Here is a 14309-nt window from a genome sequence, read left to right as displayed (position 1 = left end):
TGTTTACAAGCCGGTTTTTTAGGGTTGAGTTAGACTTAAAGTTCACTTCTTAACAAGAATGTTGAATTTCTTAAAATTGCCATTTTGGTATGGTACTAGACTTATAATGGATGTTTTGTTTTCTTCTACCTCTGGTGTTTGTAGCTAAGTTGATAAACTTTCACTTTGTATGACCCAATCATGTGCTGTACACTTGGTAGTGAATATATTATGCATATTGAAGTGCTATTGAAAACGAGTGTTGTTTTTGTCATCCTTCAATGCCATTGCATGCATGGTACCATGGATGTAATGTTTTATCTCCTTCTACCATAGTCTGTGACTTGCTGACTGAGCTTTCATTTTATATTATCCAATCTTGTGTTTTACACTTGGATGAATATATTGTGAATCTATACTCTTAATTACCCAATTCTATATTGCATAAGGAATTTATATTTGAAAATAAAAAGAAACATTGCCACTATAGTTCCTTCAACAGCATGGTAGTGGCAAAGATATCAAGAAATACTCATCCTAATAAGGGTTTATCATTTATGAGACTTGTCAATTAAGGGGAGTAAAAACGTTTTTTTATTCTCTGAGGCTATTCCATTTTTGTAATTGAACTGACTCTCATTTGCATTGTAAAATTATGATTGCTTTGTTTTTCTCCTTGTTTTTTTCTTTCTAAGTAATAATCTTCATGTCTATTTTGAGATTAGATATCTAACTTATGATGTAAATTATAAACCTTCATTCACAAATTTTGAGTAAGGGACAATATAGTATGTGTCCAAAGCCAACTGACATATTAATACATTCTGATTAGATATCACTAGTACTTGTCCAAAGCCAACTGAAATATTAATAAATACTGATTAGATGTCTCTAGTAATAGTCCAAAGCCAACTGTCATGATTTAACCAAATCCTTACACTCACTCAAGGTGGAGTTTCTTATGCTTTAAACTTGCTATGGGTAGAAAACCCACAAACATAAAACAAATAACTAATGTTATGTTAAAATTGAATTGTACTATTACTTAACTGAATTGTCTGTTTGGACTGCAAAGGATTGAAATGGTTCTTTGGCTGGCTGTTGACATTGCCATTCCCCATAACTCAAAGAAAAACAATACTAAGCTGGATCAAAAAGTGTTAGAACTTAGAACTGCTCAAATGTCTGCCCAGATGTAATGGGCCAAGGAAAATAAAAGAGGATGGAAATTTACAGCGTGACATGCATATTTTGCACAAAGACAAAAAAGGTTGAATTTTTTTAAGATCCCGCACCTAACTTCTGTACTTAGACCATAGCATCACCGTTACATGTCAATGGATGATGAAGCTTGTTATGGCAGTGCACTACTAAACCTAAAACTTCATCTAATTCTGTTTGGACATGGAGGGGAAAATGAAGGTACTGATTTACAGAGTAGGTGTTACCTAAGCATCTTAACATGATGTATAGAAAATCTGAAGTGTAATAAGAAAACAGATTAAAAGTTCTTTTAACTTATTCTAAATATCTCCCTATTGTAGCAATTCTACTGCATTCTCCTTATTTTGATAGGAAAAAAGCTCATTTTGTTCAGAAGATGTGATTGTTGTCCGGGATAATTTTAATTGTTATGGGCTATAGCTAAAGAGTTAAGTTGCAATTTGTATACGTTTTAATATGCAGAAGATATTTTAATTCCATGTACATTCTGGAACAGGTGCTGGATTTTATCTCAATGCCACACAAGAGAAATGGAAAAATTGGCGCATGTACGACTATGTTGTCAAGGAATTGCCGAAGCTTCTCAGTGATAATTTTCCACAGCTCGAAACATCAAAGGCTTCTATATTTGGTCATTCTATGGGTGGGCATGGTGCTCTGACTATCTACCTGAAAAATCAGGATAAGTATAAGGTTTTGATGATTATGCAACTGAAAACTTAAAGTTAAAGAGCCAGTTTGAAAATATTTGAATTTCTTGAAAATAATGGATAGTTTTACTGTTAAGCAACATATGGTTTTTTATTAGTTACCTTCCCTAACTATGATATGGCACGTTAATAAATTTATATGCTACATGCTCATTGTACAGGTATTACTATTATTTTATTTGTCTGCAAATACATTGTACAGGTTTTTTATTAGTTAACTTCTTATTGGAATTTTTTATACTAATGATGAATTTTTATTTCTTGAGTTCACTTTGCATCGAGGTTAGTGGCTTAAGATATTTTTCAGGATATGTGGTACTTTAGATGTGATGTGTATAATGCTTATCTTTTATGTTGAACTTTTCCTATTTAACTGTTGGAAAAAATGTCTGAGCAATGGACGATGATCACCAGGTTCATGCTTTCCTTATTGGATATTTGGTACCAAAATCTAATGATAATCTTCTTTTGTTTCATTTAAGGTCCAATTAGAACGTTCCTTTTTCATATGTTTTAGCTATGCAAGTTTGGAATGAATAGGTAATGGGTGCAGTGAGCTTAATGTTTATTGATTGATCTTTATCAGAACAGCTGAAAATGAATACTGATAACAACATGGCAATCACTCAATAAAACTTGTGACCTTCAAGATATGAGAGCCCTGTTTTGTAGTTAAATGAAACCAATATATCTCCTCTGCATCAATATTGAATACTGATTGTTAGGACATTTCTTTAGGAGTTTTAATAGTTTTGAAGCTTCTAAGTTAGAGTTGGGAGTCTACAAAAGGATTTCCTGTAGGTTTGCACCAACATTTGACATTGTGACCATATTTTCTTACCTTAGTATAGCTTTATGGGCATATTTAAGTGCATAATACTAATGATGCTTCTTAGAGATGATGGAGTCCTAGTTGATGCATCAAGGAGTGTGTGCTTTGCAAACTTAGAAAAATACCAGTTAACCATGTTTTGAAGCTAAAATTAGGGATTATATCACCAATTGCATTGTTAGCAGTCTTGCGCATCCATCTTATGAGGTGATGGAGATGCAACACACAATATTCTAGTTCAGTGCATTGTGTTTGCGTATGTCTATGAGAGGAAAACTGTACCAGATACTTTTAAGTCTTGAAATGCTCTATAGTGGTGAATGTTGCAGAACAGTACAGTGCTGATAAGAGAAAAATATTCAGTGGAAAAGAGAATGTTGAGGGGAAGATGGTGGGACATAACGGATAAGATTAGAAACGAATGTATTCAGGAGAAGTTGATAGCAGCTATTGAGAAGTTAGACACCCATTTATAGTTTATTGTTCCAAAAACATGTTAAGGTAAACTTGATGCAATCTGCATAGCATTTTATGTCCTTTGTAAATTAGAACCAAACCAATTATTTAATCCTTTGGGTGACCTTATGAAACTTGTAGAAGATAGTTTTGTAAGTTAAGATATATGTATGGACCATATTTTGTCATGATAAATAACTTTTATTTACTTAATTAGATTCTTGCTTATTTTGGTTTGCAAAACATGTTTGTTTCAGTCAGTTTCTGCCTTTGCTCCAATTACAAATCCTATAAATTGTCCTTGGGGACAGAAGGCATTCCCAAATTATCTCGGTGACAATAAATCTGAGTGGGAGGTAAATTTGATGAGGAAACTGCATGTTGACTTTAAACAAGTCTTTATATTTCATTATAACAAGTTGAAAAATGCAGGAGTATGACGCCACTTGTTTGGTAACGAAGTTTCCCAATGTATCTTCCTCCATTTTGATTGATCAGGTAAAAGATTTTGGTTTTTGTTTATTATTTTGAAAATACTTGTGAATGATTGATTTAAAGAGTGGTAAAATTTTTACCTTCCTGTCCTATACAGTTTTATTATATATGTACTTGATTTTTTATGTTTTAAGAAATCCAGTTTTAGCATGAATGAGTAAATGAATACGTTCTGCCAGATATTGTGCTATCTGTCTTAGGGCATGATTTCACTTTATATAAGCATGTACTTAAATGATCTTATTGAGTTTTTGCTGGTTTTATATTTGTTACTGTTAATCCACTTTTCAGGGCGAGGATGACCAATTTTTTCCTCATCAACTGCTGCCTCACAACTTTGAAGAGGCTTGCAGAAAAGCCAATGTTCCGCTACTGTTACGTTTCCATCCTGGTTATGACCACGGTTACTATTTTATAGCCACATTCGTAGATGATCACATCCGACATCATGCTCAGGCTCTTAGGCTTAATTAAGTTGTGTGCACTTTGATGAATTATGTACTTCTCTGAACTCCGCTGAATCTGCTCAGTTAATTTTGTCCTAGTACCTTGGGTTGCATTTGAGTTTGGAATGAAACTTTTTTCATTGTAGTTCAAAACTAATCCTTTGTCTACTATGAAATATGATATTTCTTCTTCTGAAAAGTTTCTTATACATTATATTATAGGGTTAAATATGTTTTTTGTTTCTTAAGTATCACACGATTTTGGGTTTAGTCCATACTCGAAACTTTGATTGTTTTTATTCCTCATATTTTTGAAACTATTACTATTAGTCCTTAAAATTGAACGACGTTAACTTTTGTTTGATGTGGCAAACGGTGAAGCCATGTCTTATGTCAGCTTTCCTCTTCACTCTCTGTCACGTTGCTTTTTCCTTTATCTGGTCAATAAGAATCTGACACGTGTCACCTCTTTTCTACCCCAAATTAGGGTTTGCCAAATTGGGGAAACTTGCCCCTGCACTTGCGTCACGATTTTGCTCTTCTATCTTACGCCGTCATGAGCCAAGAACGCGAGAAGGGAAGGGTTGTTCTCTTACAAGTGGCAAATGGAGTTTCTGTTGTGTTTTTGGATTTGTAGGTCTGTTGCAGCACTCGCGATTTGGGATTTCGCTTGGTCGTGGTTCTCGACTGGTCGGAGCAAACTTGGTGTGCGTCTTTCGGCACGGTGCGATTTGCAATTGGGGTTGTTCACATTTTTTTGATTTGTCTGAGTTTCAGGTGATTCTGGGAATGCTATGGATGACTCGGGAGGAAGAAGAAAGGGCTCTGCTATTTGGATTCTTTGCAGGTGAAGAATGGAGATGCTTGCTTGACCTGTGGCTTGGGTTGTTGCGCGATTGGGGTGATGGTGCACGAGAAGCGAAACTGTGGTTGCTCTGCCGAGAAGATGAACGAAGTTCTCAAGCACAAGCAACGTGACAGAGAGTGAAGAGACAAACTGGCATAAGACATGGCTTCGCCGTTTGCCACATCAAACAAAAGTTAACGCCGTTCATTTTTAAGGACTATTAGTAATAGTTTCAAAACTATGAGGACTAAAAGCAATCAAAGTTTTGAGTATGGACTAAACCCAAAATCGTGTGATACTTAAGGAACGAAAAACATATTTAACCCTATATTATATTTTCTTAGTGAAGTATGTTAAATAATTTACTGAAAATAATCACATGATCATAAATTGGCATCTGAAAAAAAAAAGTAACTTTTAGATATAATATTCAATTTATTTGAATATAATACTTGAATTTGTTTTTTTTAAATTTGGCCTACAACTCTAATTAAATTGAAAACATAAATTAATATTAATATAATTAAATAAATTAAATTGGAAACATAAGTTAATATTAATATAACTAAGTAAATGATATGAAAAAAAATAATATATATTTGTAACATGGATTTCAATTTATTTTTCATAAAGCTTGCTTGAGACAATAATATAGTTTCAATTTATCTTTCATAAAACTTGAGACAATAATATAGTTTATTTTTAAAAGTTTTCGCATATGGTTATAAGTTGTACTTGGATTTGTTTTTATTTTTTTGCATCATTTTATTTATTTTCACAGTTATAAAATAATATTTTTTAATATTTTCATTAATTTGTAATGATATTAGAAATTGTTTTTTCTTAATATAAATAATTAAACGTGACAACATGAAAGAAGTTTTAAAAATTTCCTCGTAAGTGTTTTTTCCTTTTCATCAACAATACTATATCTCATCATTCAATTTTATTTAACAAAGCACAGAGTTTTATTTTCAAATCTACGCTTACAAGATTGAAATACTAACACCATTAAATATCTCTTATAGCTAATGTTAAAATTAAGAATATAGCTTCCTTTACTATAGACTCTGTTATAAGAATCTTAAGTCTTGGAGTAAAATAGTTACATAGACAGGATATAAAAAAAAATGTTTGTTTGGCAAAAAAGAAAAATGTCAAGTCAATGCAAAAAAGCATAATTGGAAATTAAGCGTAATGGATAGGGTGTAAAATTGCAAAAAGTTTGTTTGATTGATTTTGTCATAAGGCACCTAATAATAAATATATTATATTCATTCTATACATTATTAAACTATGTCCAAATTATGCAGATATTTCAGGAAGAAAAAGTGGAAGATTACCTGCGAATTGACTATGATTATTTCATTGATTTTTAGCACAACCAAAATAAATCAATCTATAATAGCTAAATAATAATAATAAGTTTAAAAAAAGCACTGTAAGAAAAGACACTGCAAAATTTAACAAGAACAAATAGTAAATAGATTCATATAAAAAGACGTCATTTTTTATTATCTAAAACCTTAAATAAATAGGTTCGTGAATTTTTTTTTATATAATACTCTTCTTATTCAACTACGAATAAATAATTATGTTGAAATAATAGTTTCCATTAAAATTGATGTGGTGCATGTTAATAACAAACTAAATAAAATTAAGGTGAGAACTATTTGAGTAGCAATGCTTCTTATTTAGATTCTTGGACATTTTTAATGAAAACTAAGCACATAATAAATTTCACAATCTGTTTCTTTCTCTATTCCTTTCATTTATTTTCAACTATTTTAAAGTATATTTTGGCGAAGTTAATGCAAAGACTGCTGGGACAAAACCAATGACTAATGAGAAAGAAAATGAAATTCAGAAAAGAAAGAAAAGTGTTTCTATAAACTAAGTTTCCCATAACCTATTACAGGGTCCTCCACCCAACAACATAATGAGGTTTTCAAACATCACTTGGCTAGGGTTTAATGATAACTTGTTGAATGTGACAATTCCTTCTTGGTGTTTATCTTTGTCATCACATTGAGGCATTTTGATTTACCCAATAATAAATTCACAGGGCATATGAGTGCAATTTCATCATATTCTTTGATGTCTTTGAATTTATGGAACAAGTTGCAAAGGGAAATATTCCAAAATCAAATTTTAACCTTGTAAGGCTTACCCTTTTATGTTTATCATCAAACAACTTGAGTGGTTCTGTCAATTTTCACTCTAAGCTGAAAACTCTTTCCTTTTCCCAGAATAAACCATTTGTCTCTAAATTTTAAATCAATTGTTAACTACATTGGCAACAACGGATGAAACAGAATGTCCACGTAGATCTCGATAGGATAGATTTCAATCATGACTCTAATACCATATTAGGTGGACTTTTAAGTCTAACTCAACCCTACAAAATCGGCTTTTTATGATGTTTGCACCCAATTATATATTATAATTTGGTCTTATCTCTAGTCGATGTGGGACTTCCAACATTAACATTCACCAAAAATCCACTAAAATTTGCATACATTGATTTATCAAACAATAATTTTGAAGGTAACAAACTCAGTGGTCCTATTCCTTCCTCCATGGGAAATTTTATACACTTGGAATAACTGGATCTCTCATCAAATATGCTCAGTGGTAGCACTACAAAAAAGAACGACATTATCGAAGGCCATAAGCCCTCGGAAAGAGCCATAAGCCGTCGGAAAAGGGTACTTACAGACGGCTTATCGATGGCCAAAGAGCCCTCGGTAAATCCCTTGTCGCTAACATTTACCGAGGGCTTCCGCCCTTCGGTAATTACCGAGGGTCAGAAGCCCTTGGTAATTTCCGAAGGGCAAAAGCCTTCGGTAATTTCCGAAGGACTGAAGCCTTCGGTAATTTCCGAAGGGCAAAAGCCTTCGGTAATTTCCGAAGGGCAAAAGCCTTCGGTAATTTCCGAAGGGCAAAAGCCTTCGGTAAGTTGGAGGGAAATGTAAGGGACAATTGTATTTCTTATGAAACCAACAACACAAACAGACCTGCATAACATTTTTCAAGCACAAACAAACCTGCATAACAGTTTTCAAGCACATACAGACCTGCATAATGTGCATCTCAAAGATGCAATCATTGATCAAAATCCATAGAACATCCATTAATCCATAGAACATGTATTTATAGTTTGTACATAAAACAATGTAACATAATGATGTTCTAACATCCAAATCATCCAATTGATCTAACATCGAAATGATCTAAACTCCAAATGTTGTAATATCCAAATGTTTCTATAACAAGTAATAACAAAATGAAACTAATAATGTACATAGTTATCATCAAAATGATCTTCATCATCCTGCTCCTCTATTGATGGCTGGACTGGTGTGGGTTGGACTGATGAGGGTTGGACTGATGTGGGTTGGACTGATGTGGGCTGTTGAGGGGCAGCGGGTGACGAGGAGGGTCGTGGCTGGGTCGGAGGGATATTGAATTCATCCCGTGAAGTTTCAGGCAACACTCTCATGACCAGGGCCTTAAAGTTTGTAAACTCTGCTCTCAAATCAGTGATTTCCTGGTCACGTTGCTCCAGTGCCTGCGTGAGGCGGAGAACGACCTCGTCAGCAGTAGTGGTAGAAGAAGAAGGTTGGTGCTTTAGAGTACCTCCTCTCGATGTTGTATAGTTTGTAGCAAGTTGTCCTGCACCGTACACTCGACTCTTTTTCTTCCCACCAACGATCTCGACCCAGCACTGTGTCCTACGTATGTCGTCTTCTGCATTATTGCCATCATCTGGTGTAGGAGCTGACTCATGTTCAGATCTAACCTGTGAAAGTCTCGTAGAAAATTCTTCCTGTTGAAACATTAAAAGCAATGTTAGGGAATGATAGAATAACATAAATGAAAAATTAGTAATAGTAATAGTGTTATTTGCTTACATGAGTCTTCCGAGATCTTTCATCAACGAATTGATTAGTGCCCTTCCTTACATGAGTTTGTGCAAAGACCTCATCAACATGGACCGCCCGTCCCAGAGCTTGTGCCTGTAACATAATTTACAATTAGAAGTATACATATGAAATAGAAAATACATAACTTATATATGAAAGAAAAAGTTATGTAATGAAATTTTACCATACGAATGGCATGCTCATGAATGGTTATCGACCCACCAGTGGGGTGCCACCCTTTTCAGATGCTCTGTTTCTCTGCGCCTTGGCACACTTATTGCGAAACTCTACTGTATTCCAATGAGCCAGTAAAGAGTTCCAAATTTGTTTGCCCAGCCAGTAAGGGCGCTCTCTTGCATTGCGGGCATGCCTAAACATCTCTGACAGCCGATGAGATGCTTTCATGTGGAAATTTCTTTGTATCTGTGTTTCATGTTCAGGTTTCCACTGCACCTTCATCTGTAACATTAAACAGAACAAACATTGATTAATGAACATACTAAAATAAGAGGGACAATTAGTTTAATGGATTGTTCACCTGAAAGCGCTCCTAGAATGACTTTTTGTCGTCATCAGGTATTGCTCCCCAAGTAGGCCATGGACTTAAAAACTGTTGCTTAATTGAACGTGTGATGGCCTGAGAAGCAACCCTAGATGGAATAAACCTGCATAATACAAAGGTAGTTCAATTATAGTAGGGTTTAAACATCAAATTATATCAAGAGATTAAAATCTTACCCTTTACCATATGGCTCAATCCATGGTCGATCATGGAGGGGCGGGTCAACACCTTCACCATCACCACTTGAATCTGGATCAGCAGATGGTGTGACAGTCTCAGAAGGCGGTATACAAGATGAGGAAGGTATAGAAGTAGGGTCAAGGAGAGGAGTGGGGGTAATAACCACAGGGGGAGGAGTGGGGGTTATAATCACAGGAGGATGAAGAGGGTCTGTTGCAGGGGTAGTAGAAGGGTGTGCTGCAAGTGTAGGAGAAGGGTGTATTGCAGAGGTAGGAGTAGGGTCTACTGCAGGGGTAGGAGGTTGTATTGTAGGGGTAGGAGGAGGCCCCACAGATGATGTACCGGGGGCAACAATGGTAGGTAGTTTAGCAGACACCCTAAGTACATACTTTGGTGCTTGTCGTTGCCTCTTTTTAGGCCTTGCAACCCCCTTTCCTTTATTAGGACGTTCTGAACCTTGTCTTGTCATTACTGCATTGAAATGGTTACAAATAAAGCGAAAAAAAGAAATGAATAAGGAAGGATCATTGGAATTTAAAGTCAATGTATAAATAATTGCATACAACTTTTAACATGGTATTTTAGATAACTCTATTCAAATGATAGTTCAATTTGCTACAACAGATGTCCAACATTCAATCGTCGTCATCATGATCTTCATCTTCATCTTCTTCTTCTTCATCATCGTCATTATCATCATCATCTTCTTTTTCTTCGTCGTCAGAATCATCATCATCATCATCATCTTCTTCTTCTTCTTCTTCTTCTTCTTCTTCTTCTTCCTCTTCTTCTTGTTCTTCATCACCTTGTATTGTTGCTTCTAATTCATCTCCATCACCATTAGGGTCGACCAATGCGGTTATACGTTCAACTTCAATAATTTCTTGTGGTTGTGACATTTGGTCAAGTTGGTAGGCAACATCTTCCTCAACCTCATTTGAGTCAATGCGACCTCTAGGCTTGGTTTGTATTGTTACGGCCCAACCACGCTTGTCAATATTGCGAAATGGTGGATATGACACATAATAAACTTGTCTGACATTAGTTGGTAGAATGAAAGGATCAAACGATCCATATCTTAATCTCTGGTTGAGTTCGACAATATTAAAGCGTGGATCCACTCTAGTACCAGCTCTAGAAGGATCAAACCATTCACAATAAAAAAGAACTACTCTGTTTGGAGAAGTAGTGTTGTTGTACTCTAGCTCATATATTTTATGAATGATGCCGTAGAAATCATCATAACAACCCTCTGTTAGGCCCTTGACATACACACCACAATTTGATGTTTTCTTTCCTTTAGACCATTCATGTGTATGGAATTTGTAACCATTGGTGAAGTAAGTGTGTCATTCTTTGACACATCTCATTGGCCAATTCGAGAGATGTCTTAACTCTTGAACCGTGGGAGTTAATGCCTGATTAAAAACCTACAAAGATACTAAAAAGATTATAAAAGCAAGAGTCAAATTAACCTTGCTCTAAACGTAGGAAAAAGTACGGACCTGATTTCTAAACCAATGGGGAAACTCTGAGTGTATTCTAGCAGAAGTATTTCCTTCTACGACTTGCTCAGCCACAACAAATGAGCTGGTACAAATGAAATTCATTAGTGTATAACAATTGTACCGTTGGAAAGATAAGAGATGGATGACGACGTACTCAAGGTACGACTTAACTTCACTACAATTGATTAAGACATGGACATGAGCAGAGTTGAATTCAGCATCAGTTAACCAATGAGTGAATTCTTTCCCTGTGTGACGGCCTGATTGTCGGAAAACTGATAATGCACCTTCACGTGGTTCAACTTGCCATTGCATTTCATTTCTGACATGAGTGGGGGACAACATGAAGTTTTTGAAATAATGTGAACAAAAATACGTTGTCTCTCTGTGCAAGTATGCTACACAAATTGAGTCTTCTACTCTAGCTTTATTTTTAACTAAACGTTTGGATTCTCCCATAAACCTTTCAAATGGATACATCCACCTGTATTGCACAGGTCCCCCAAGCCAAGCTTCATATGCAAGATGAATTGGAATATGCTCCATTGAATCAAAGAATGCAGGAGGGAATATTCTTTCTAATTTGCAGAGAATAATTGGGATATTTTCATCCATCTTTTTAAGGGAATTCTCCTTTAGTGTCGAGCAACACAAATCTTTAAAGAAGTTACTGATTTCTATCAGTGGATTTAACACGTGCATTGGCAAACAACTGAAATCAAAAGGGATGAAAGTCTCCATGAATACATGACAATCATGACTCTTCAACCCTTGAATAGTACCGTTCTGAACATTGGCACATCTGGACAAGTTAGAAGCATATCCATCTGGCATTCTAAGCTCCTTGATCCATCCACACACTATTCTTGTCTCGTCTTTTGATATGGTGTAATTTGCTTTTGGTTTAAATAATCAGCCGTTACCTTGCGCCTTCAACTCTAAGTCTTTTCGTCCACAATACAAAGGTAAATCTTTTCTTGCTTTCTCATTATCTTTTGTCTTACCTATAACATTCATAACTGTGTTGAAGACATTGTCAAAGAAATTTTTTTCTGTGTGCATGACATCGAGGTTGTGTCTTAGCAAGTTGTCTTTCCAATAGGGAAGTTCTCAAAATATGCTTCTTTTAGTCCAATTATGCCATTCTCCAAACCCTTCTATCCTATTCTGACCAGATTCAGTGACTTTTGGATAGTCTTTCACTCTTCTCCAAACGTGTGATCCAGTCAACTTTGGCGGGGGCATATCCGTTTCAACTTGCCCTTTGCGAAATGCCTTCTTGTTTCTTCTAAAGGGGTGATCAATGGGCAAGAACCGTCGATGACAGTCAAACCAACTACTTTTCCGACCATAACTCAATTGGAACGACTTTGTATGTTCCATGCAATGTGGACAAGCTAATCGACCATGCGTGCTCCAACCAGATAACATGCCATACGCTGGGAAGTCATTAATAGTCCACATCAAGGTTGTCCTCATAAGGAAATTTTGCTTCCTTGAAACGTCATACGTCCAAACACCATTCCATAACTTCTTCAAATCATCAATCAATGGCTCCAAATAAACATCAATCAATGATTTGGGATTAGATGGTCCTGGTATTATACACGATAAAAACATGTAAGGCTTTGTCATACACATCTCAGGCGGTAGATTGTATGGGGTAACTATCACGGGCCAGCATGAATATGGTGATGCAGATGCCTGAATGTACGGGGTAAACCCATCAGAGTATAGACTAAGTCTGACGTTACGCAGTTCACTAGCAAAGGATGGATGTTTACGATTAAAGTGCTTCCAAGCTTCACCATCAGAAGGATGACGCAAAAATCCTTCAGTTTTGTTACCATCATGCCATGTCATGTGTTCTGATGTTTGCATTGTAGTAAACATTCTTTGTAATCTTGGAATTATTGGCAAGTAGAACATGGACTTTAAGGGAATTGGTTTTTTTTGCCTCCGTCCAGCATGCATAGTATGATATCGAGGTGAGCCACAAAACTTGCATTCAACCAACAATGCATCATTTTTGCCACTGTCATTGTCATAGAATAACATACATCCATTAACACAACAATCAATCTTCTTGACTTCCAATCCCAACTTTGAAACACATTTTTTGGCTTGGTAATAATTCTTGGGCATAAAATTGTTTGGTGGTGTCAAATCTAACATCAATTTTGTATAGAAGTCCACTGCTTGAATGGGAACGTTCCAATTAGATTTTCCAGCCATGAGTCTAATGCACACTGACAATTTTGACTCAGATGAACCTTCAAATACAGGTAGATTTGCCTCTGTCAGTAAATTGTAAAACCTCTGAGTGCTTTAATTTGGAGACTGTTCATCATGACTATCGTTTGCTTCTTGTTCAGCATGGCGACGAAGAGCATTGTCAACCATCTCTTGCATATAGGCAAATTGATCTATCTCAGATGTATGTACAATAGTATTCGAACCTGATGCAAGCCGCTTTTCAGCTGCAGTGGAGGTCGAAGGAATTTCTTCACCATGAAATGTCCAAACCGTGTAATTAGGCATGAACCATTTTTGTTAAAGGTGAAGTTTGACGACTTCATCTTTTAAAATCCTTGTACATCCGCACTTGATGCATGGACATCGAATCCCTCCATCAAGGGCATAATATTGATATTGTCGGGCCGTCTCCACAAACTCTTCAACTCCGATGACAAAAGATTCCTTCAAATCTCTCCTTCCACTATAACAACGGTCGTACATCCATCCATGATGGTTGGGAAAATGGGCCATGTTCTGTGACAAGCCAAACAAATAAAAACTTAGCCAAAACAACAACACTCCATGTGACATAAGTAATAAAACTATTACTACTCAAGTCGAACATGGAAGGCAATTTGAACACTATTGTCATAGGCATTCAATAAGGGCATGCAAAGAGAAGTCCTCAGTATTGAAATGCCTTAGACATCCTAAGGGGCTGTGTATTAAAGTTGGAGGAGACAACTTATTACTACTGAAGTTCTCTTGTCTAGAGTACTTCCAAATATTTTGTAGGTTCTAAGTGTTTATAGTATTTTTACCCTTCTCATTGCATTGAGAATGTGTGAAGTACGATAGGATTTTAAATGACTACTTAACTTAATCAAGTTGTACCCTAATAAATGA

At 35.7% G+C, this 14309-nt stretch overlaps 2 protein-coding genes across 2 annotated transcripts in view; both read left to right on the top strand.

Annotated features, from left to right (window-relative positions):
- Positions 1-4341, top strand: part of LOC108326534 (S-formylglutathione hydrolase) — a 29648-nt gene extending 25307 nt beyond the window's left edge. The window contains exons 6-9 of the mRNA XM_017560094.2: positions 1700-1896; positions 3459-3557; positions 3634-3699; positions 3988-4341. Coding sequence (XP_017415583.2) covers positions 1700-1896; positions 3459-3557; positions 3634-3699; positions 3988-4170 — 545 coding nt within the window. The 3' untranslated portion in view covers positions 4171-4341. The remainder of the gene's footprint in view (positions 1-1699; positions 1897-3458; positions 3558-3633; positions 3700-3987) is intronic.
- Positions 4342-4477: 136 nt separating this feature from the next.
- LOC108325736 (uncharacterized) lies at positions 4478-5325 on the top strand. Its single transcript, XM_017558829.2, has 2 exons — positions 4478-4849; positions 4920-5325. The coding sequence occupies exons 1-2, from the start codon at positions 4748-4750 to the stop codon at positions 5118-5120; spliced, it is 303 nt and encodes a 100-aa protein (XP_017414318.1). The 5' UTR covers positions 4478-4747; the 3' UTR covers positions 5121-5325.
- Positions 5326-14309: the final 8984 nt, after the last annotated feature.

The sequence above is a fragment of the Vigna angularis genome, chromosome 3, assembly GCF_016808095.1.
Source record: "Vigna angularis cultivar LongXiaoDou No.4 chromosome 3, ASM1680809v1, whole genome shotgun sequence".
In the NCBI taxonomy this organism is placed as follows: domain Eukaryota; kingdom Viridiplantae; phylum Streptophyta; class Magnoliopsida; order Fabales; family Fabaceae; genus Vigna; species Vigna angularis.
This window is presented reverse-complemented; position numbering and strand designations above follow the sequence as displayed.

Bases quoted from the DNA above. Each gene is read 5' to 3' on its own strand.
- LOC108325736 (XM_017558829.2), top strand. From the start codon at position 4,748: ATGGAGTTTCTGTTGTGTTTTTGGATTTGTAGGTCTGTTGCAGCACTC. The intron at 4,850-4,919 runs GTGCGTCTTTCG...TCTGAGTTTCAG, and splicing joins CTGGTCGGAGCAAACTTGGT to GTGATTCTGGGAATGCTATG.